At 36.4% G+C, this 21,736-nt stretch overlaps 1 protein-coding gene across 1 annotated transcript in view; it reads left to right on the top strand.

Annotated features, from left to right (window-relative positions):
* Window positions 1-2,521: 2,521 nt before the first annotated feature.
* The window catches only part of EMCN (endomucin), a gene marked incomplete at both ends in the record, with an annotated part of 87,439 nt that continues 68,224 nt past the window's right edge, over window positions 2,522-21,736 (top strand). The window contains one exon of the mRNA XM_079702085.1: window positions 2,522-2,591. Within this exon, the coding sequence (XP_079558211.1) occupies window positions 2,522-2,591 (70 nt within the window). The remainder of the gene's footprint in view (window positions 2,592-21,736) is intronic.

Consider the following 21,736-nt stretch of genomic DNA (forward strand, 5'->3'; position numbering starts at 1 on the left):
TAATTATATTGGAAAGGCAAAAAAAAAATATTCTGTTATCTCAGTTCTTGAATATCCATGTGTTTAATTTCTACTGAGATAAATATACTTTTCCATTTTGTTGGCCTTCTGTTTCTTCTATGATGTTGTTATTTTCAGGTGCAAAGTCATTGTTTTATTATTGATTAGCAAAAGGTCTTTTCATATGAAGGATATCAAATCTGTATTATGTATTACTTTTTCATGAACTTTCACATTTGCCTTTTCATCTTGTGTGTTGAGCCAAAAATCTTTTAATTCCTATGTAAGAAAAAAATCAAGTCTTTCTTTTATGTATTCTGCTTTTGGAGTTATGCATAAAATGTCCTCTCTACCCCAGTTGTATGCAAATAGTCACCCATGTTCTCTTTTAGAATGTTATAATTTTGTTTTGTACGTTTAAATCTTTAACATATAAGAAATTTATTTTGGTATTGGAAGTAGATACCTAACTTTAATTTTTTTAAGATGGTTAAAAACCTGTCAAAAATCACCTGTTAAATAATACATTCTACTCATCACATTTACTGTATATTAAATTCATCTGTATCTAATCTCTCCACACACACATGGGCAAATATACCTATGTATATATGTAGATAGCTATATATATTTCTGTGTCTGTACTTTCTATTTTATACCATTGATCTGTCTCTTCTTGCAGTCGCCACTGTTTCAATGAATTCTTTTACCTTAAAAATACCCCTGATCTATTAAGATAAAGCTGACCTACTATATTACTCCTATTTTTCCTTTTTTTTTTTTGCCTAACCATTTAAAAATGCATTTCTCAGATTTTGTTTTTATTTTTTTCATCTACAGGTCTTATCTTTTAAATAGACATTCTATTATCAAGCATTCTTGGAATAGGCATCTAATGTTTTTCACGGAAATGCCTAGCAGTCAGGCATCAGAATCAAAGAAATCAAAATGCTATTGAATTCCTGCAACAATGATTGTGACCAACATCAGGACTGACCATGTGTGCTGAAAACTCCCTAGTTAAAGCAGAGCAAGGAGCAGGAAGTGAGGTAATGTGAGTGCTCCACTGTGAGTTCATGGCCACACCCCAATTTATTTCTGGAAAGTGCATGTGACATCTATTCACATACATTGCTATCTTTATACTCTCCAGGATATGACAAATAAAGTAACAGCTCCAAAGGCAGTCTGTTTTAGAAAATTACTTAGAAGAGAGGGTAAAATTAGGTTTTATACACAAAACAGACACTTAGAGGCTCTTCTGAGACTTGGTATAACTTAGGATAAAACAACCTAGTTTTTGGGGTGTTTTGATCAATCAACTTGCTCTATCCACTCTTGGAATAAGTCCTTCCCTGCACCGTGCAGCAGTGAAATGTATGTCCTCCTTATAAACAGGTAAAGGTGTACCTTTGGAATAGTTTTCTTGGCGGAACAGATGAATTAATATTGACCCACTGACACTCTTTTGTCCAGGGGCTTCATGCCTAAAGGTATATAAAGGACGATTGGCTGAGTTTAGACGTGTGGCCTGTGGCTGGGGAGAAGTGTAGAATTATTTGCCACACACACACAGGGATTTCAGTCAGGGCTGAGACTGCATTAGCACCATGTTTTAATCAATTGCTATTAACATTAAAGAGATCCCTAATACACAGTGTATCTTGCCTGATTGGCATTCTGGTCCAAAGACTCCATCTCTCCCTACTTCATTGATTTGTTACAAGGGCATCCCATCCCAGTGCCATTCCAATCACATTTCCTAGAGAAGAGTATCCACAGGGTCTTATAAGTATTTTTTCCTTTTCCTTCATCGAATTCCAACAATAAGACCAGGAATGAGCAGTGAGCATTCACATGTCTTTACTTACTTCTATTAGAAATATCCTGAAAAACCTCCCTGGCCATCAGATAAGAAGTCTTTTCACTTACTCAAGTCAGAGCATGATCTACTTAATAAAGTTTTGCACTTATCTCCAGAAGGTGGTCTTTACTAATCTGGCTTTCAAGTTGGAAAGAGAGAAGAAAAGTTGATTCTTTGTGGATTCTGCTCTAAAATTTAACCCTCAGGCAATTAAAGCCTCTTTATCCAAACCAAGTCGTTGTTGAATGAGGCCCCTTTATAAACACTCCAAAACATACTTTCAAAACAAAAGTTAGAAAGCCTGTAAGATCCATTCTCAAGAAAGATCTCTTTCTGTTCAAACCCCGTCCTGACCTTTTTGTTGAAGAAGAACAAAATAATGTAGTAACAAAAACACAAGTGGCTGCCAAAGGAAGAGAAAAAAAAAGTTCCTGTAAGGGACTGAAACAATAAATCTCCTCTCTGCTGAACTCCCAAAGGGAGTGTGTGCATTTCCTCCTGTTCTTTATCAGAGCCCCCGAAATAAGTAGGCATGGGCAGTGGCTGTTCAAATCCAGCACACCTTTTCCATTTGCTAAGAAGGCCCTGCCAGGCTGGGAGGGAGTTGTCCCTGCCTGACTCTGGAGTGAAGAGCCACTGTGACGATCCACAGGCACCATGAAACTGCTTCAAGGGACCATACTTTGTCTTCTTCTGTCCAGTCTCTGTAGCGGTGTGGACGACGCAGGTACCCTTTTCTCTTATTGTTCTGACGGTGTGGATCAGAAATCACTAGTGGGCGGCTCTGAGCCTCAGTTTACCTTCAGGGAGCCTCCCCTGAGAAGTAGACGCAGCAGTGCATTTGCTGAGTTGAGTGTGTGTGCGTGGACGGGGGTTGCGTGGAGAAGGCTCCACAGAGAGGATGTTTGTTTTCACGGAAGGAAAGTGTTTGCCGCTGCAGCGGCCTTGAAGTGTGTTCCATGGCATGGTAAAGGTACCGGGAATATACAATAGCCTTTTCAGAGAGTAACAATCTGGGGATCAAATGCTGGCTAAAAATGGACTACTTCTCAAAAATGTGCTCTTTTCAGACGTAAGTCTAGAAATAACAAGATTGTCATGTACTGGTGAAAGGCTGTAATCAGAAACATTGCTCTGCAGATGCTGGCCTATATTTGTCCCAACTATCTTTTGACTCTGATAAATTGAGAGGTTGGATGAAACTGCCTGGGGAAGTGAATCTTAATATCTCGAGGGGTGAGGGTGAGAATGGAGGAGAGACACTTGATTAAAGTTTATGGATGCTTGCTCTAGAAATTAACACAGATCTACACATATACGTACAATATTTTGCATAACATTTCAGTGAATTTATAGACATAAAAACCCTACCCACTGACTGCAGGTTCTGAAACTTAGATAAAGGATATATATGCACCTACATAAGCCCTGACTATATTAATGACCAGTTGCAAGAAATTATTACATTTGACTTTTAACCCTTCCGGAGGGATTTACTGTAAGCAATTAGATTTAATCAATATTTATTAGGCTCTCACCATGTATCCAGCAGTGCAAGGAATACAAAAATGAGTAAGACATTGTCCTTGCCCACAGTGGCAAATGCACTATTGGGAGAAATAAGCATGTAAATCTAACATAAGACAGATTTAATAGGTGCGAAAACTAAAGTACAAACTATCATAAAAGGGACACATTGATTCTGGCTCTGAGGAGCCCTGGGAAAAACTCAATTCTAATTTTATTGTGCATGTGCTCTTTTCAAACTTCACTGCTTACAAAATTCCATTTGCAGTGATTAGGTAGGAAAAAATAAGCACACTCCTTCTTGAACAATATTTATCATTAATTTCTCAAAATATGTATATAAATTTAGTACAGGTACCCAAACACTGCAAAATCACATACGATTGATTACAATCCATCTGGGAGTTTCCAGGGTTAAGCTGCAGTGGGTATAAGATCAGAAAATTTAACTTAGATGAGTTACAAAGTTCTGATTTTTTAAAAATAAAGAATATTTATGAGATGACACAGAAATCAATGCACTAGCTTATAAGTAACTCTTCAGTTTGCATGGGAGAGATAGATAGGAATGGATTACATGCACTTCAGAAAGCAAAGTGGAATAGAATCAATAGAAGCAGCCTACAAAACCTGACCGTAAGGAAGCTGGAAAGCTGAAGGATAACCCAGAGATGACCTGGCAGATTTTTCTCTTATGATCATTTTAGGAAAAAACCAGCGTCCTTTAGCTCATTGGTAATGAGCCCAACCTCTCTACTAATAGTGTCTTCTTTCTAATGAACTATTAACCAAAGTAAGATAATTTTTTAAATTTAATTTAATTAATTTATTTATACAGCATGTTCTTACTAGTTACCCATTTTATACATATTAGTGTATATATGTCAAGAGTAAGATAATTTCTTATTTGAACAGAGACAACGGTTACATAATGACTATCTCCTTCGACCTCTGCCAGGGAGCCTTTGTTAATTTAAGGCAAGTGTCTGTAAAATCTACCCCATTTATCCTAGAAAAAGAAGTGCTGGCCCAGGAGCATAAATTGACCATCGGAGTGAGGCCTACAAGGAACTGGAAGAGATTTTCCCAACCACGTGTATGATTTTTTTTGCACCTGGTTCTGACTGTTTTATGTTTTCCTTCCCAGATACAGTTCAGGAAATGAAGCATTTCCTAAGCTGATTTATTAAGTTCTTTTCCTAACCCCCTGTACCGGAAACACATTGATTTCAAAGCTTTATATGTTCCCCAAGCTTAGAATGCTTAACATATTTCATCAGCAGAGTTGATTATAGGAGTACAGAAGGAGGCATTTCATCTGCCTTGAATTCACAAGTTGTCAAGAAGATCCATGATTTTTTGCATAGTAATTTATTCCTAAATAATGATCTTTTAGAGAAATTGACTACTTTTCTGACTTTTTTGTCAGTTTCAGATTTAAATAAATACAATATAGTTTTTTGTGCTCTTCGTGAAAACCAAGGAAATCTTTCTGCATGGCAGTGAGTGACTTTATTACTTGGTGAGCGGTACAATATTTTATAATTTCCAATTTGGAAAGCTGTTCTATTGAAATATGTATGGGAGGTTCTTGAAAAGGAACTGTCATTCTTTCCCAAGGTTTTCTAAATTGTATTTAAAACTGAACAGACCCCTGCATGGCTTTTAAGCTCCTTTGGCTTTTAAGTCTAGACTGATGAGCTTTAGACTGTCAGGACTGAGAAAAGTTAAATGAAGAAGGATTCCAAGAAAAAGGAGACCCTGGAAGCAATTTACTTTTCAAGTGCCATTTGCTTTTTGAACTTTACATTAATTTAGGAAAGATTAAAATGTTTTAGCCATCTGCAAGCAGGAACACACGTCGCTTTATTGGTGTCTGAAGAAGAATTTAATTGCTTGTTGAAATTCATTTGTTAGGGATTGAACATTCAATGTCATGGAAAAACAAATGGATTGAACACCCTCTAAGACAAACACTATACTAGACGCTGTAGGTTTATAGCGATCACTGTGACTCAGCCCTTGTCCTAGAAGTGGTGGGGAGAGAGGAGCGCCAAATAAATATAAGTTTGATTCTGTCGTAAGTCTTAGTGGTAAATAAAGAATGCTGTGGAGAATTCACAGCTAGCTTAGTTTTGGGTGTAGGAACATCAGAAAAGCCTTCATATAAAAGTGGAAATTATGATAAACTTTGAAACTTGAAAAACAGGTTGGATGGATGGAATTTCTTGAATAGGAACTTTAAAACATCAGTATGTTCCAGTCTAGAAATGTAAGGAGGTCACAGATTGGACAGAGGTTAAGTGTTGGAAACATAGCCTCAGGATATGTTGGATACCAGGATGAGAAATATTGACTCAGATAGTTAATTATACTGGATTCTCTAAATGTGTTTGAGCATGGGAATTATATGATTGGGACCATAAACTGAGAAGATTAATCTGTCAACAGGGTATACATTAGACTATTGCAGTCAGGAGAGAGAAAAGCTAAAGAAAATGGTTCAAATGTTATTGCAAGTCTGAAAGTCTGTCAATAAAATGAAAAGAAGGGTCTAGGGAAGAGCTTTAAAGAAGTAGAAAGTTTGTGGCTTGACATATTACTGACTGGCTATGAGGGAGATAGTGATGGAGATGTAGAGTGTTATTTGAATAATAGCAGTAGGGAAATGGATTGGGACCAGACGTATGGAAAGATAGGAGGAGATGGTTTCGGGAGAAAATGATGAACTTGATTTTGGACATGGTGAGTTCGAAGTCTTAATAAGGTATTCAAATAGAGATGTCCAATGGTAGGTTAAAATTGTCTGGTTGGTAGATGGAATGCCCCTGGAGGTGATGGTGGGAGATGAGGGTTCTTTACACTCGTCTGCCAAGAGTTTTTAGTCCTGTCCTGCTCACTGGAAGATTAATAACATAGCGAAGCAATTTATTTCTCTGCTGGATGCCCATATTTATAACTCTCTTATGGCACTTATTTTACAACTTTATCTTAGTTATATGTGTGCATATCTTATCTCCTGTACCAGGCTATAAGCACCATGAAAGTAAGGGTCATTTTTATTATAGTCTGTATAGTAAGAGTTCTAAACACATAATAAGGATATAATAAGCTGAATGAATGCATAAATGAATGATATAGTTGCCTATTCATTTTTAATTTCTTCCTCTGATAATCACTTTTGTTTACTACCTTATCCTTGTGAAAGAGTTGTGGACAGGTATGAATCACAGAACATAACATGAAAACAAGTGGAGTATTTTGATTCCTGGCTATGAAAGCATGAGCCAAATATATGGAAAGGGGCTTCTTATCAAAGTAAGTCAATTCCCAAACTCCAGCAGAGGAGATGATGTTAGGGGTAGGTGGACGACCTAGTACCAGGTGACAGTAATTTACAGCAAACCTGGATGAATAAACTACTCTGACTATAATCACTGGGAGGAAGAATATCTAAATACAATTGATTCTACTTCTCCTTTTTTGGGTATCAAATACTTTATGTAATATCTTCTATGGTTATAAATATTCAAAGAGAAACCTTATTACCAACCAACTTCCCAAAAATACAAAATGGCTTTTTTTTTAAAAAAGCAAAGTTCACATAAGAGAAGTTGGAAGAAAATTAAATAAATATCATACATCATTAATACATGTGTTATTTTAGGTAACATATGTGTTGCTTCAGAGCAGATTATCTTACTTGTTACTTCCTCTTAGCTTAGTCACTATCAATAGGTCTTACCTGAAGTGGGTGATCTATTATAGAAAGAGTGAATCAGTGTGGAAACAAATTCAATGGGAAAAGTTTCCAAGCCTTTTATTTAGCATACTATGTTTACTACTCTTTTTTTCTTCAATGATCTTTAAAAGTAGAAGTGATCATTCTAGAATTCTTATTTTTAAGAGATTCATAAGAGTTGTCACTGGCAAATGGGCAATTTTTTCTTGCTGATTGTAATTATTCAGATATTGAGGAAAAAAAGATGAACGTCTGAAGGTTTCAAAAAGCTTCTAATTTACTGGATAATTGCCCATCCTTTCCTTTTCATTGATGACGTTATATTTCAAGCTTCAGGTAAATATTTTAACTTGTGAATAATTATCTAGTCCAAGCTCCTTATATTCTTTTTTCTTAGTCATCACTTTCCAACTTCCTCTTCACTTCTGAGAACAATTTGAGATGTGTTTTTCTAAACCTTGAATGTCAAAGCAGGAATTTACTCTAAACGACATTCCATTCAATTCCTGTGTAGTAAATGTCTCCATTCCTGTTACTGAATTCCTGTGGGTCATGATAGCTCTGTCAGGTTAGGATAATAATGCCTCTTGAGTGTTAAAAGAAGCTCTTTTAGTTAACAGGTAAGATCCTTTTTCTTTTTCTACTGTTGCACACAATATCAGCAGTAGCATGGGAAACATTAGTGGTGTCAATCACATCTAGAAGGGCCACTATATGATTCCCCAATTTCGGCAACCATAAAATAAATAGTTTTCTAAACTTGAATAGGGGTTTTGTGTCTTGTAGAATGACATATCAGTAGAGATAATCATAACTAGTCTCTAAATAGAAGCAGCCACCTACATCCTCTCTGGATGCCTTTAATCTAACCATTGCTATGGCAACCTCTCAGGTGTAGCTTGACAGTATCTTGTCTCATGTGAATGAGTATCTCTTGCTTTCCTGTCTCCTGTTGTTCTCATACTAAGGCATGCTTCACCTACAGAAACCCACCTGGCACTGTTGTGTATCTGAGCTAGAAGTGCAGGAGTCTTAGCACCCTATGAGACAGGCTTTGCCCAAAAGAAGAATGGGGCCAGTGAATAAATGCTTTCCTCTTCTATTGCTGCTCCATTTTCACTATTTTAGTTCTCTACTCCTTTTCTTGATATCACTTTCCTTTACAAACTTTGTTTTGCATACAAACCCTTGTCTCAGGCTCTGCTTTTTGGAGAAATTCAGGATTGATTATTTTCTGATGGGAACATTTTGGTTTGGATGATAATATATACATTATACCAGAGTTTCTCTGATATTCTAATTGATATTCACTAACTTTCTTCCTCTGCATTTCAAGAAAAAATTCGAAAAAGCTTTTGTTGAATAAGTTAAACAACATTCAAAGCAGGTCCTTTCCTAAGGCAATCATTTGTCTGTATAGAGTCAATAAGGAACTATATTGTGAGGCTGGTAGTCAAAAATGTCAACGTCATTGATTTTCTTCTTAGTGTGCTGCTCATCTGAAATGTAAACTGATTTTTATTCTGTTTAATCAGTCATATTCTGGCCTAAACCTAAATTAGTTGTGTCAAAAAACAGAGAATGGAGACTTCCCTGGTGGTCCAGTGGTTAAGACTCCGCACTTCCACTGCAGGGAGTGTGTGTTCCATCCCCGGCTGGGGAACAAAGATCCTGCAAGCTGCAAGGTGTGGCCAAAAAAAAAAAAAAAAAAAAGGAAAGAAAAATGGAGATCACAACTAGGTCTGGTCCAAGTTAACCAAGATATGTATTGTTACAACATCTACCATTTGTTGTACCTGGCACTTTACACACATTACTTCCATCACAACATTTCAAGGCCAGCTTTATCATTCCCATTTTACTGATTAGGACACCGAGGCTTGGAGATAGTGTAAAGTTATCCTAGAGTGATAGTGCTTAAAATCAAATCGGAGAATATTATTCTTCAAAATCTTCCCTTCTAGCTTGCTATCCTCCAATGCAGTACAACTGCAATAAGTTGAGTTTTTCTGATCAAAAGAATAGGGTAGAGACTTTCCACTTGAGTCGTTTGGAAGCACTGCTGCTTCTCATAGCCCCTTCAGCACCTCTAAACTGCAAACTAAGACCACAGTGCTATGAATGAATTTCTACTTAGTGCTAATTAGCCACTTAATATCCTGGATTCAATTAATTATTAGGGGATGGGTTAAAGGAGTTGTAGTCATTTCCCTACCTACCCACTGTTATGTTGGTTGGAAAAAAATAATGTTCTTGGCTCTGATACAAATGTCAGTGCAGCTAATATGGGACTTAGAAGAGAAGGAAAGAAGCAAAGAGGAAATAACTATTAGTGAAATAATTACTTAGTGTCACGTCTATAATTCTTCTGGAGCCAGACTGTCTGGGTTCAAATTCCAGCTCTGCCACTTACTATCTGTGTGAACTCGGGCAAGTTACTTAACCTTCAGCTTTCTCAGCTATAAAATAGGGATGAGTACAGTCTTACCTCATAGGGATATTGGGAGGATCGTGTGAGGTAATACACAAAAAACACTGAGAATAGTGTCCAGCCTATAATGACTCTATGTTTTGCTCAGTTTGGGAACTCAGAATCCTACAGATTATAACATCCCATTCCTTAGACAAACTACTTTATTGCCAAGTTGATTCCAATCTAGAATCAGCAAATATTTAAATAATTACAATGTTCATTCTCACAAAGAGAAAAACCAGCACTTAATTTTTCACAATAGAATTGAAGTAGGAATGAAATACGATTGCCAGTTATGTTCTTAATCATAATATATACAGGTACAATTTGACATATACAGACTGGTATATTATCTAAGATGCTTTTCAAATTTGTAAGTTATTTAACTCACTGTATAAACTAATCATTCAAATTAATAAGCAAAACTGTACTTGTGTTTAATGAAAATTCTAACTTTTTAGTCTGAGAATAGTCAACATCCTCAAATATTATTTCTTATCTTAAAGTATTGGGCATTGCTTACTCTTAGAGGTGGGATAGGTTAGTGGAAGGAACTTTGTTCTTAATGTGAGAACCAACCAACTTTGGATCCAGCTTCTTAGTATGCTGAAGCCAGCCAAGACACTAAGTGCTTGTTACCCTCAGTTTCTTTAACTAAAAATGAGAAAAATGATAATTGTTGACACAATATTGGTGTTAAATGATAATTGGAAAACCTATTTTAGATGCTCTGTAAGTCATAAATCACTATTAAAATTTAGTTATTAATATGCAACCTAACATTTAACTCACGGAATCAATAGATGAAGAGGAATGTACTTCATAATTTGAGAATTTTTCTTTACTGTCTGGGCCTTTAACTGCCAATCCATCATTGCTCTTTTAGCCATATACCTTTACATATTTTTTATGGCTGCTACACACTCAAATTGCCATGTGTTGAAATTATGCCCAAGTTAAAAAACACACACACACACAAAACACAGAAAATCATTTGTATCACACATTGAACTTATTTTTTTTTCCCACATCTTTGTTGGAGTATAACTGCTTTACAATGTTGTGTTAGTTTGTGCTGTACAACAAAGTGAATCAGCTATATGTATATATATATCCCCATATCCCCTCCTTCTTGAGCCTCCCTCCCACCCTCCCTATCCCACCCCCCTAGGTCTTCACAAAGCATCGAGTTGATCTTGTGTTACGCAGCAGCTTCCCACTAGCTATCTATTTTACATTTGGTAGTGTACATATGTCAGTGCTACTCTCTCACTTCATCCCAGCTTCCCCTTCCCCCCCGAACTTACTTTTAACTGAAGTGGGAAAAGGAACGATTTGTGTATGTGTGTGTGTGTGTGTGTGTGTGTGTGTGTGTGTGTGTGGTATGAACTGTGAAGTCGTCCTCCTAGGGCATTCAGTAAGTATGAGGACATAAATGCTGAACTCTCACACACTTTCCCTAGGGAAGAGAGGCCACTCCTGCATTTGTCAGCTCAAGGCTATTTTGACAACTCCTCTGTCCAACAATGAGACATCCTCCAGTTATCTCTCCCCCTGAAAATCCAATTTTAAAAAGTGAGAATCACCATTTTAAATGCACATAATTTACTAATTTAAAGGTTTATTAATGATAATTGCATTCTTGGGATTAAGATAATTAAATTATGTGAATCTATAAACTTTTTTTTTCTTTTTTCTTTTTCATTTTCTGACGGCCTCATTTGTTGGGTGCAAGTTTTATATCAATTAACGTTTAAAACTCTCTAGATTTGCAAAGTAGAAGAAAATGACAATGTTGTCAATCATTTAAAAACCCCTTATTAGAGTCCATTACAACCTAACTAAACATAAATCTCTTGGAAACAAGGACAAGGTCTAATTGATCATTGTTTTCCCCATGACCTATCTCTGAACAGAGATGATGCTGACCAACTGGCTCTTGCTTTAATTTGGAGAACTGTATTTCTTCAAAAGTCAGCAGAGTTGAAAATACCCAAGTCATTCCTGGCTTTGTTTTCAGTGACTTGAGGACAATATTTATTTATTTATTTGTTTGTTTGTTTATATATTTATTTATTTTTTGCGGTATGCGGGCCTCTCACTGCTGTGGCCTCTCCCGTTGCGGAGCACAGGACCCGGACGCGCAGGCTCAGTGGCCATGGCTCATGGGCCCAGCCGCTCTGTGGCATGTGGGATCCTCCCGGACCGGGGCACGAACCCGTGTCCCCTGCATCGGCAGGCAGACTCTCAACCACTGCGCTACCAGGGAAGCCCACAGTATTTATTTTTATCCTTGGCCTGGGTTGTGGAGAAGCTGTGAGTGTCATTTTAGGATACTCTCTTCATTGGCTGAACTTATTTGATTTGCTTTATGAAGTTGACCTACGGTCTTATATCTGTATGAATAGCAGAAAATGACTGCCTTTCGTTTACATCAACTGTCCAAATCACACAAGAATGGCGTGATTATCTGAAGGCAAGTGCTGAATCATTTCTGTGTCTTGCTCACAAGAAAAAATTGGTATCCTTTTATTCTAGGCACCATTCATCAGGTAATCCTGAATCATTTAGCTCAGAATAATCCTTACCCCCACTAGAACAAAATGTAAAATTATGGAAATTCAAGACACACTGATTACAGAAGCCACCTCTCTGTTTCTGAAGTCTTGGTTCAGAAGGTCGAATAAATTACTTTATCCTAACTAATCCTGTTCAGAAGTAAAGGTATCCAATAATTCAATTATTCCCAGGTTTTAAAATTGTCACTTATCAATAAATAATCAAAATGCCATCTGGGCAGTTGACATGGGACTAACAGCTTTTTCCTTTGTCAAATAAAAACACAAAAGTCCTACAACGCATATACTATTTTACGAGCGTATTACATAAAAGAAAACCTACTGTATCTCCTTCCATATATTTGGAATATAATGATGTTCTCTTCCCTTCTTTTCTCATTGAGCTCTGGCTGGTGTCACAGACCAACGCTGTGCAACTGTGTGGGGCACGCTGTCCTCTGAGCCAAGACCATTTGGCTTTCGTCACCAGCAGCCACAAGCTTGCTGTGTGACTGAGCTAAGCAATTTTTTTTTCTAACCTCTCAAGACTTTCATTTCTCCATCTATAAAATGATGTGGTTTGACTAATCGATATTGAAGTTTTCTTCTGGATCTACAATTGTATGATCTTACTGTAGCAAGCAATTTCTGTACATTTAGCCTCAAGCTATCTTGCTTCATTTTCATTCTGTTATTCCTAAATATGTTCATTCTGGAGCAAGATGTTCAATTCTGTTCCCTAATGTTTACCTCCTTTGGGAATTTTCAGATAGGGCTGTTAGAACGGATCTTCTTTGCATGTGAAAAAGCCAATTCTCTGCCGTGAGCAACATTTCTCAGAGTACATACCAATGAAAGATATTTTTTCCATTTTTCTACATGGCATTATTTGTATTTGGCTTGGCTGAGGGAGGGGTAGAAAAAAGGACTGAGAGAGAGAGAAGGAAATTTTCTGAACATCAGAAAAAGACTGAGAGGAAAAATGAGGTTAAAAGAGATGGAGAAAGTGATTGAGGCTGATAGACAGAGGCTCTCTGAAGGGGCTGGGATGGAGAAAGGTCAAGAATGAGAAGTGGAGGAAGGCTGATAGAGAGATGGGGAGACATTCTTTTTTTTTTCAACAACTTTATTGGAATATAATTGCTTTACAATGCTGTGTTAGTTTCTGCTGTATAACAAAGTGAATGAGCTATACATATACATATATCCCCATATCCCTTCCCTCTTGCGTCTCCCTCCCACCCTCCCTATCCCACTCCTCTAGGTGGTCACAGAGCACTGAGCTGATCTCCCTGTGCTATGGGGCTGCTTCCCACTAGCTAGCTATTTTACATTTTGTCGTGTATATGTCCATGCCACTCTCTCACTTCATCCCAGCTTACCCTTCCCCCTCATGTGTCCTCAAGTCCATTCTCTACTTCTGGGTCTTTATTCCTGTCCTGCCCCTAGGTTCTTCAGAGCCAAATTTTTTTTTCTTTAGATTCCATATATATGTGTTAGCATACGGTATTTGTTTTTCTCTTTCTGACTTACTTCACTCTGTATGACAGACTCTAGGTCCATCCACCTCACTACAAATAGATGGGGAGACATTCTAAATGCTCTAATGGTTTGGGAAGAGCTTTCCCCAATGGCCCTCTAGCCACTTTTACAGATCTAATACCTTGTAGAGTTCTTTCTTATCATTAAGTCTCTTGCCAGTTCATTCCTCCATCCATTGCTTTGGCTGAATGCTGAATTTTCAAAGCACTTTCACTGATCAAATATCTCATTTAATCCTTGACATTAGCCAGGGGATTGGCCAAGCTGGTGTTACTTGTGCTCATTATCAGAGGAGAAAAGCCCAAGGACTCGCACTTTGTGACTCAAAGCAGTAGCCCACAATGTTAAAATATCTATTAAAATATTTTTTCCCAGTGTTCACTCCCAGTGATCTCCAGCCCACTCCCTTTCAGTAAAACCCAGAAAACTATTTTTCCAGCAATTACTGCAGATAATTTTTATACACTTGTACATTGAAATACACTCTGAGAAATCCTGGACTAGACTCAAGTTTGTGACTAGTCATCTGAGCTCTTTGCACTGTCCCATACCTGCAAGATAACCAAAGGTGTCTGGAGGTGTTTATCTTTCAGAAAAGTGCTAGGGTGTAGTGCCTTCAGGGAAAATTTTGGTATTAATGCAGTGTAACCTAATTTCTTCTTCTTCTTCTTCTTTTTTTTTTTTTGCTTACACTAGTTTAGGATAATAGTAAACTTGATTTGGCCAAGACAAATATTAGTGGAAACATTGAGATCTCCCTAGTCACATAGGCTTAAATTCCAGCTTTTTTGGACCATCTCTTTATAAGGAGATAGTCTTTACTCCCTACTCATTGTAAGATCTTACTGATTGCTTTCCATTCTGCTATTAATCTCCCTTCTGTTTTCATTAATACCAAAAGACCATGAGCCTCTGCTGTATAGGCTGCTCAAGAAAATTAGCCACCTTGAATAATGGTTTGATTAGGGAAACAGCTATAGTAGTCCTATCAAAGTTTCAAGTGGGGTCAGGATGTGTTTGATAATCCAAACACAAGTATTTCTGGTTCCCAGAGAACTGTTAAGAGCCAGAGGAATTTGAGAAGGTAGGGAGGATTAAATGATTAGCATTTGAGCATGAAGAGAAATGGAGAAGCGGTGAGGTTATGAATCTGGGCAATATATACAGGAAAACCTCCAGTATTAGAAAATGACAAGCAAAACTGTAAACTGGTCATTACCCTGCTATTTCTTAATAAACCAGGATAAGATAAGTTTTAGAAAGAAGTCAACAGCCTCTCTTCCAGAGTTTTACAAACTAGAAACCTCTGATATCTAACTGGCACAAGTGTGTTGTTTGGCCACACAATGTTTTATGACTACAGGCTACTATTTAAAAATCAGCAAGTTTCACAAAACAACAACGGTGACAGAGAAAGAAAGAGAAAATCTTATTTTCAGCTCTTTTGGCAACTCTGGGTCTCATATGTCCTCACAGCAGCACTTGGTTAAACCTGAGTATTAAGTGCCCCCTTTAAATTGGGGAATGCTCTCATTCCTACAAAAGTATGTGCACTTCCACCCAATCTGACTCTCTCATTTGCTGCTTTGCAGATGTGGGCATAGGGTTAATCCCTTCACCTGTAGGATTTCATCTAAGCATTACGTGTGCAATTTTCAAAGCTATCACCATGTGCATGGTGGTTCAATAGATTTTTGAAAGGATAGGGTTCTGGGACAATTTTCTACAACTAACTAGGCTTGTCAGCTCAATCTCAGAATTTTAAAGACATTCCAGTCATCATTTTCTTTTTTATTTTTCATAAAGATTAATGCTTTTATTACAATATGCTATAACTAATTAACTTAGCCCTGATTAGTACTCTTGTTTCACAGTCTTGAGAAAGCATAAAACTTTGAAAATAATTTAAACAATTTAGAAACAACAAATCATAACATACAATTAAAATGTTACTTTATTTTTCTTTCCCATCACCTCTTTACAATTTATTTGGTGAACATAAACTTCCTGCCCTTAATAAAAATATTGAGGCTCCATGACTTTTTTGCTTACTCTTAAGAAATGGACAGTTTTGTGGACAACAAAGTTTGCAGAGGCTATCAATTTAAAATTAGAATATATGATACAAAATCATAACTGAAAATTCTCTCCTGTAGCTCATGCCTGTGTCAGATGGAATTCTACAATTGGCTTCTTTACCAGTTCTCTATTTTCTGGTTCCCTGTTCCCTCTCCAGCCCCCTTCTGACCACTCCACATTGGGAGCAGGGTAAGAGAGGAATGAGACAGTTGAATGAAACTTATTACTTGACCTGGCACCATATGTAGTGCCCAGAGCCTGGAAGATGGTTAAAACCAATAGCCAAATAGTGCATTTTCATGGGTTCCACAAAGGTGTGCTTTTGGACCTGTCTCCCCATGCAGCAACTTGGTTCATGAGGATGGATCCTAGTCTGGGAGTTCAGTGGTTACTCCTTCCAAAGCACTGGTAATCCTGTGTTACCTCAGAGCTTCTTGATGCTAACGTGTCCAACTCTCCACACAGTCCCAAGTAACAGGACTCAAAACAGCCCACTCTTTCATTCTCGCTCTTCATTTGGTCCACAGGAAACAGTCTTATATCTCTTTCTCTAACACTCTTTGCTCAGGTAGGCTTATTCTCAACATAGTAATAAGCTTCCTGGTCCTACACCTAGGCAGCAATCCTTCATTCTCTTGATTTCCCAGGGGTAAATCAGATCCAAGGCCACTATGCCTTTCAGCTGTAGGGACCACATAGTAAGGTAGGTTTGAATTGCAGGGGGACAGACGAACCTGGCTCCTTAGGGGTGAAGGAAGTTGGAATGGGATTCAAAAGAAGTATTCTGCAAAGATGACCTCTTCTCAAATAATATCTATATCTCTCTCCACACTTTTATTCTTTTTATGTTACACAGTGGGTAAAGAGATTCAAGGGTCCACAGACAGGTTTTGGATATTTTATTTGAAATTCTGCATACAATGATTTATCCCACCCCTTTGTAATTTTACCTATTTTGGTACCTGATTAAAACTTTAATGTTCACATATTGTGCCAGATGTCTTACACCAACATTTCCTTTGAAACAGCTAAAGACCTGGATGTGTATTTTCTCTGAGTTTATTGTAATCATGCTATAAACCAATATTATAATTAGAACAGTGAAATTTCTGTATGCTTAGAAATGAAGATATTCATTTATAAAAAACCTATGGGGTTTCCCTGGTGGCGCAGTGGTTGAGAGTCCGCCTGCCGATGCAGGGGACACGGGTTCGTGCCCCAGTCCGGGAAGATCCCACATGCCACGGAGCGGCTGGGCCCGTGAGCCATGGCTGCTGAGCCTGCATGTCCGAAGCCTGTGCTCCGCAACGGGAGAGGCCACAACAGTGAGAGGCCCGCGTACCGCAAAAAAAAAAAAAAAAAAAAAAAAAAAAAAAAAAAAAAAAAAAAAAACCTATGGATATAGAAAAAAGAATCATGATAGAAATTAGAACAATATTTTGAATATGAAGAGAAATAAAATATTTTATAACAGTATATGTATGATACAGCTAAACTAGTAATTAGAAGAAGCTTTATAGTCTTAAATGCACACATTAGAAAGAAAATAATTTTTAAAAGGCTAAAGTAAACCCACATAAAGTATAAGGGAGAAAATAATAATAAAAGCAAAGTTAATGAAATAGAAAAGAAATATATAATGCAAAGAATTCATGTGTATATTAATAAGATTGCTAAACCTCTGCCAATACTAATCAAGCAAAAGGAGAGAAGAAGCAAATCAATAAAAATACAGGATCATCTGAACACATGCAGGGAACACACTTTTAAGAATTCAACATTTCTTCTTGATAAAAACATTTAAGAAGCAAGACTATAGGGGATTTTCTTAATCTGATAGGGTACCTTCAAAAACTACAGCAATCATTATATATAATGGAGAAATGTTAGCTTTCGCTTGAGAATGAGAATGAAACATTCTTGCCCAGCAATGCTACTTTTATAAAACACTGTACTAAATATGCTAGCTAGTTCAGTAAAACAAGAAAAATAGATAAAAAGTAATTAGAAAGGAAAAATAAAAGCTGCTTATATCTGAATCACTTTGCTGTATACCTGAAACTAATATAACATTGTAAATCAACTGTATTTCAATAAATAAATAAATAACTATCTTTTGTAAATCATCCTTTCAAGTAAAAATGGTATTCTGCAGAAAAAAATGGAAAGTTCGCTTTGTAACTCAAGCTGCATAGGTGCTTTTCCTTGAGACACCACTGTAATTGTTATGCTGCAGAAGTGTTTTATGAATACTTCTTGTTTTGTCACAGATAACAATAAAAAAGTGCATTCAAATAATATTTAATAACTTTTACTGTCATTAAAGAGATCCTAAGTGAAAAAAGAGAAAACCTTAAGAAATACCACGAAAAGAAAGTTATGGAGAGAAATGTCAGCAGCCCTCGGAAGCATTTTGTGACAAGAACAATCTTGTTTTAGCAAATAAATCTCTATTGTCATTAATCATACACTATTTGCAAGTTCCCCATTTCCCTCACATCTCTGGAACAAATCCCTTATGAATAGGGGAGACACTGTGTACTTTTTTAAAGTTTTAATTTAGCTATTATTGATTTCCTCCCAGTCTCATTCTGTTATTCTCTTATTGCAGGTTGTCATTCACCTTTACTTACTTAGGGTCAGAAACCTTTCATGTAAGACTTGCCTTTGCTCAGGTTTGTCCTCTTGCATTGAGGTAGCCTTCTGTAAGATGTTTCTACCTGGGATTATTTAGTAGTCAGAGGCATTCATCATTTTTAATTTGAGTAGTTGATTTGTAAATCTGCCCCACTAGACTGAAGCCTGACCCTTATGTTAGTGTACCTCAAGATCTCTGGTCTCCACCAGGTCCTTATTGTGAGGCTAGGACCTGTCTTCTGAAGTCTAGATTGAAGCTTGCTTTGTATGCTTCTTGGCATTTCAGATAGGCTGTCATGAGAAGGAGTAGTGTTTAATCCTCCTTAGGACTTTAATTTCATTCAGATTCGACTTTCTCCTATCTCCATCTAATTCAGGGTAAGAGAAGTACTTTAAAACTTTTTTACCATTTTTAAAAGTACTTATAAGCAAAGCCATGTGCTTTGTTTTCTATAAAATCGTTTCAACAAAGTGGCACATCTGACTTTATAATTTAACAATAATGCCATATTTGCTTATTAATTGAGATTTTACAAAGCACTTTTACATACATTATCTCTACAAAACCCTAAAATGCAGGCAAACTGGTATATGTTAACTATTTTCAATTTATGAATAGAGTTTTAAATACTTAAGGAAGTTTAATTAACCAAATATATAAATGGGATTAAATGTTAAAGAGACCCTAAGTGATTGCTAAACTTTCTACATTAATAAGTAGAATAATAACATTTGTAAATTGAACTTAAAAACTTGAGAGAAATAGACTTTTTATTACATGAATTAAAAAAAAAACCTGAATACTAACTTCAAAACTAAATTAATCTCTATGAAACCTTTTCTGCACACAAAATATATACTTGGGGACATTAAAAAAAAAAAGCAAAAACACACATTTAACAACTTGAAGAATATACTTGCAAAACATATATTAAATATCAGCATCTTAAATATAAGATATATAAGTGAATTCTTTGGACTGGTAAGGGAAATAAATAATTAATTTTATGCCATCACCTAGCACAGTCCTAGAACATAGTAGGCGTTCAGTTATCATCTGTGTTAGATGAATGAAAAGGGACTCATTAAATGTTCAATTGTGTGATTTAAGAATTGCATATTTAGAAATTCTGAGGAGAGGATAGTCACTATAGATGCAACTAATAAATAAGGATTCATGCAGATAGTACAGCTTCAGTTGAACTTTAAAGAAAAAAATTATCCATGTTCTATAAAAGTTTTATTAAATAAAAAAGAGGGAGGAACAACACGAACAAAGCTACAGAGTAGGAAATAAAAACGCCATGTTTAAGGGATAGAAAACCAGATTATCTATTGGGGAGCAATGGGAAATTTGAGTGGGTAGATTCAGATTTTAAACAAAACATTGAACTTTCTTCCAGAATACAGAAATTTATTTTTTAAAATTGAATAATCTTTGTACTTGAAAGTAATCCAACAAATTGTAAGTAATGTGGTAGCCAGTCTCCAAGATGGCCTCCAATGATCCTTTCCTCTTGGTATTTAAGCACTTGGGTGGGCCATTCTCACACTTACTTAGGACTGAATTGTGTGAGTCTTGGAAGTCAGTGGAAGTGACATGTGATTTCCAAAGCTAGGTAGTAAAAGACACATGGCTTCTACCGAGGTCTCTCAGATTGCTCTCTCTGGGGGAAGCCAGCCATCGTGTTATGTTGTGAGAACAGTCAGGCAGAGAGACCCAGTGGAAAATAACTGAGACCTTCCACTGACAGCCAGCATCAACTTGCCAGCAAGGGGAATGAGCCACCTTGTAAATGGATTTTCCAGACCCATCAAGCCCTGAGCTGACTGCAGAAACTGTGAGAGACAATAAATGATTATTGTTTTAAGACACATGCTTAGGAATAATTTGTTGTGCAGCAATAGATAGCTAATGCAAGTGTCATCACATAAAATTTGAAATACATTTGAGTTTTTGACACTCAGATGAACAGAATGAACATCCTGTATCAAGGGAATTTTTCTAGATTGCAAGGTAAATTCTTTTCTCTTAAACTATATCCACAGTAAATATTCGATTAATATTGGCAACATCCTTGCCTATTAAATTCATAAAGTTCAGAGCTTTAATTTACCATTGAAGAACTGGTGCAGATAGAACTAGAATGATGCTTTATTACCTTTTTTGTGATACTATATTACTACTACCAACAGTAATAAATTTTATAAGCATATAGTTTTCTCTATTCTTCCAACATAGATAATTAAAAAGTTATACATTCTAATTAAGGAAGTTATCATGTTATTTTCATGGCAGATATATTTTACTAATTAATTTGGTTTATAGTTATCATTTGCATTTCTTGATGTGCTTACATGAGAATTAATTTATTAATGAACTGTATTTGTCCATTTATTTTCTCTGCACATTAGTAAAATAATTACTGAATTTTTTCATCTAATGAAACAAAAAGGTGAAATTTTAGGGTGAAATTTTTAACTTTCATTCATGCATTGGGAAATTAAGTTAAGGAGACAAACAATATTAAAGAAATAAATTTGGAAAGGATTAAATTAGTTTCAGATATTATTTCCTCAGATTAAAGATTAAATCATTCCAACTCCTTTTTCTTCTCCTCCTGGAATTCAGTTTACCTCTTTACTCACATAAGTTTCTGTTCTTTGACAATTTTGCTCCTATTTGTTTAAACTGCAGATATGTAAATTGAATTCATGTTCTAATAAAAATCTAACCACTACTGAGCAAAATAGCAATAGTTACTTCTTAGTTGTATAGCACGATCTCGTCATACAGTTCCATTTGCAAGTATAATTTTTTTTTTTTTTTTTTTTTTTTTTTTTTTTTGCGGTACGCGGGCCTCTCACTGTTGTGGTCTCTCCCGTTGCGGAGCACAGGCTCCGGATGCGCAGGCTCAGCGGCCATGGCTCACGGGCCCAGCCGCTCCGCGGCATATGGGATCCTCCCAGACCGGGGCACGAACCCGTATCCCCTGCATCGGCAGGCGGACTCTCAACCACTGCGCCACCAGGGAGGCCCTGCAAGTATAATTTTATAAAATATATTTTATAATATGATAAGTATCATATTAATTATTCATTTCTTGCTTGGGGTTTCCTTTGCCTTTACACCTTTTTCTGATGTATTTATTTTTACCCTGTTTTACTAAATTTGCACATTTTTTGCTTTTGCTCTTTTGTTGTTTACTTTATATTTATTCCTACTAAACTTTGTCCTGTAAATGAATAATAATTTAATTATTTTTATATTGCAAATTTCCTTACTATTATCCAAGATATTAAAAATGCAGCTC

The sequence above is a fragment of the Hyperoodon ampullatus genome (genome assembly GCF_949752795.1).
Source record: "Hyperoodon ampullatus genome assembly, chromosome: 1".
Taxonomy (NCBI): Eukaryota; Metazoa; Chordata; class Mammalia; order Artiodactyla; family Ziphiidae; genus Hyperoodon; species Hyperoodon ampullatus.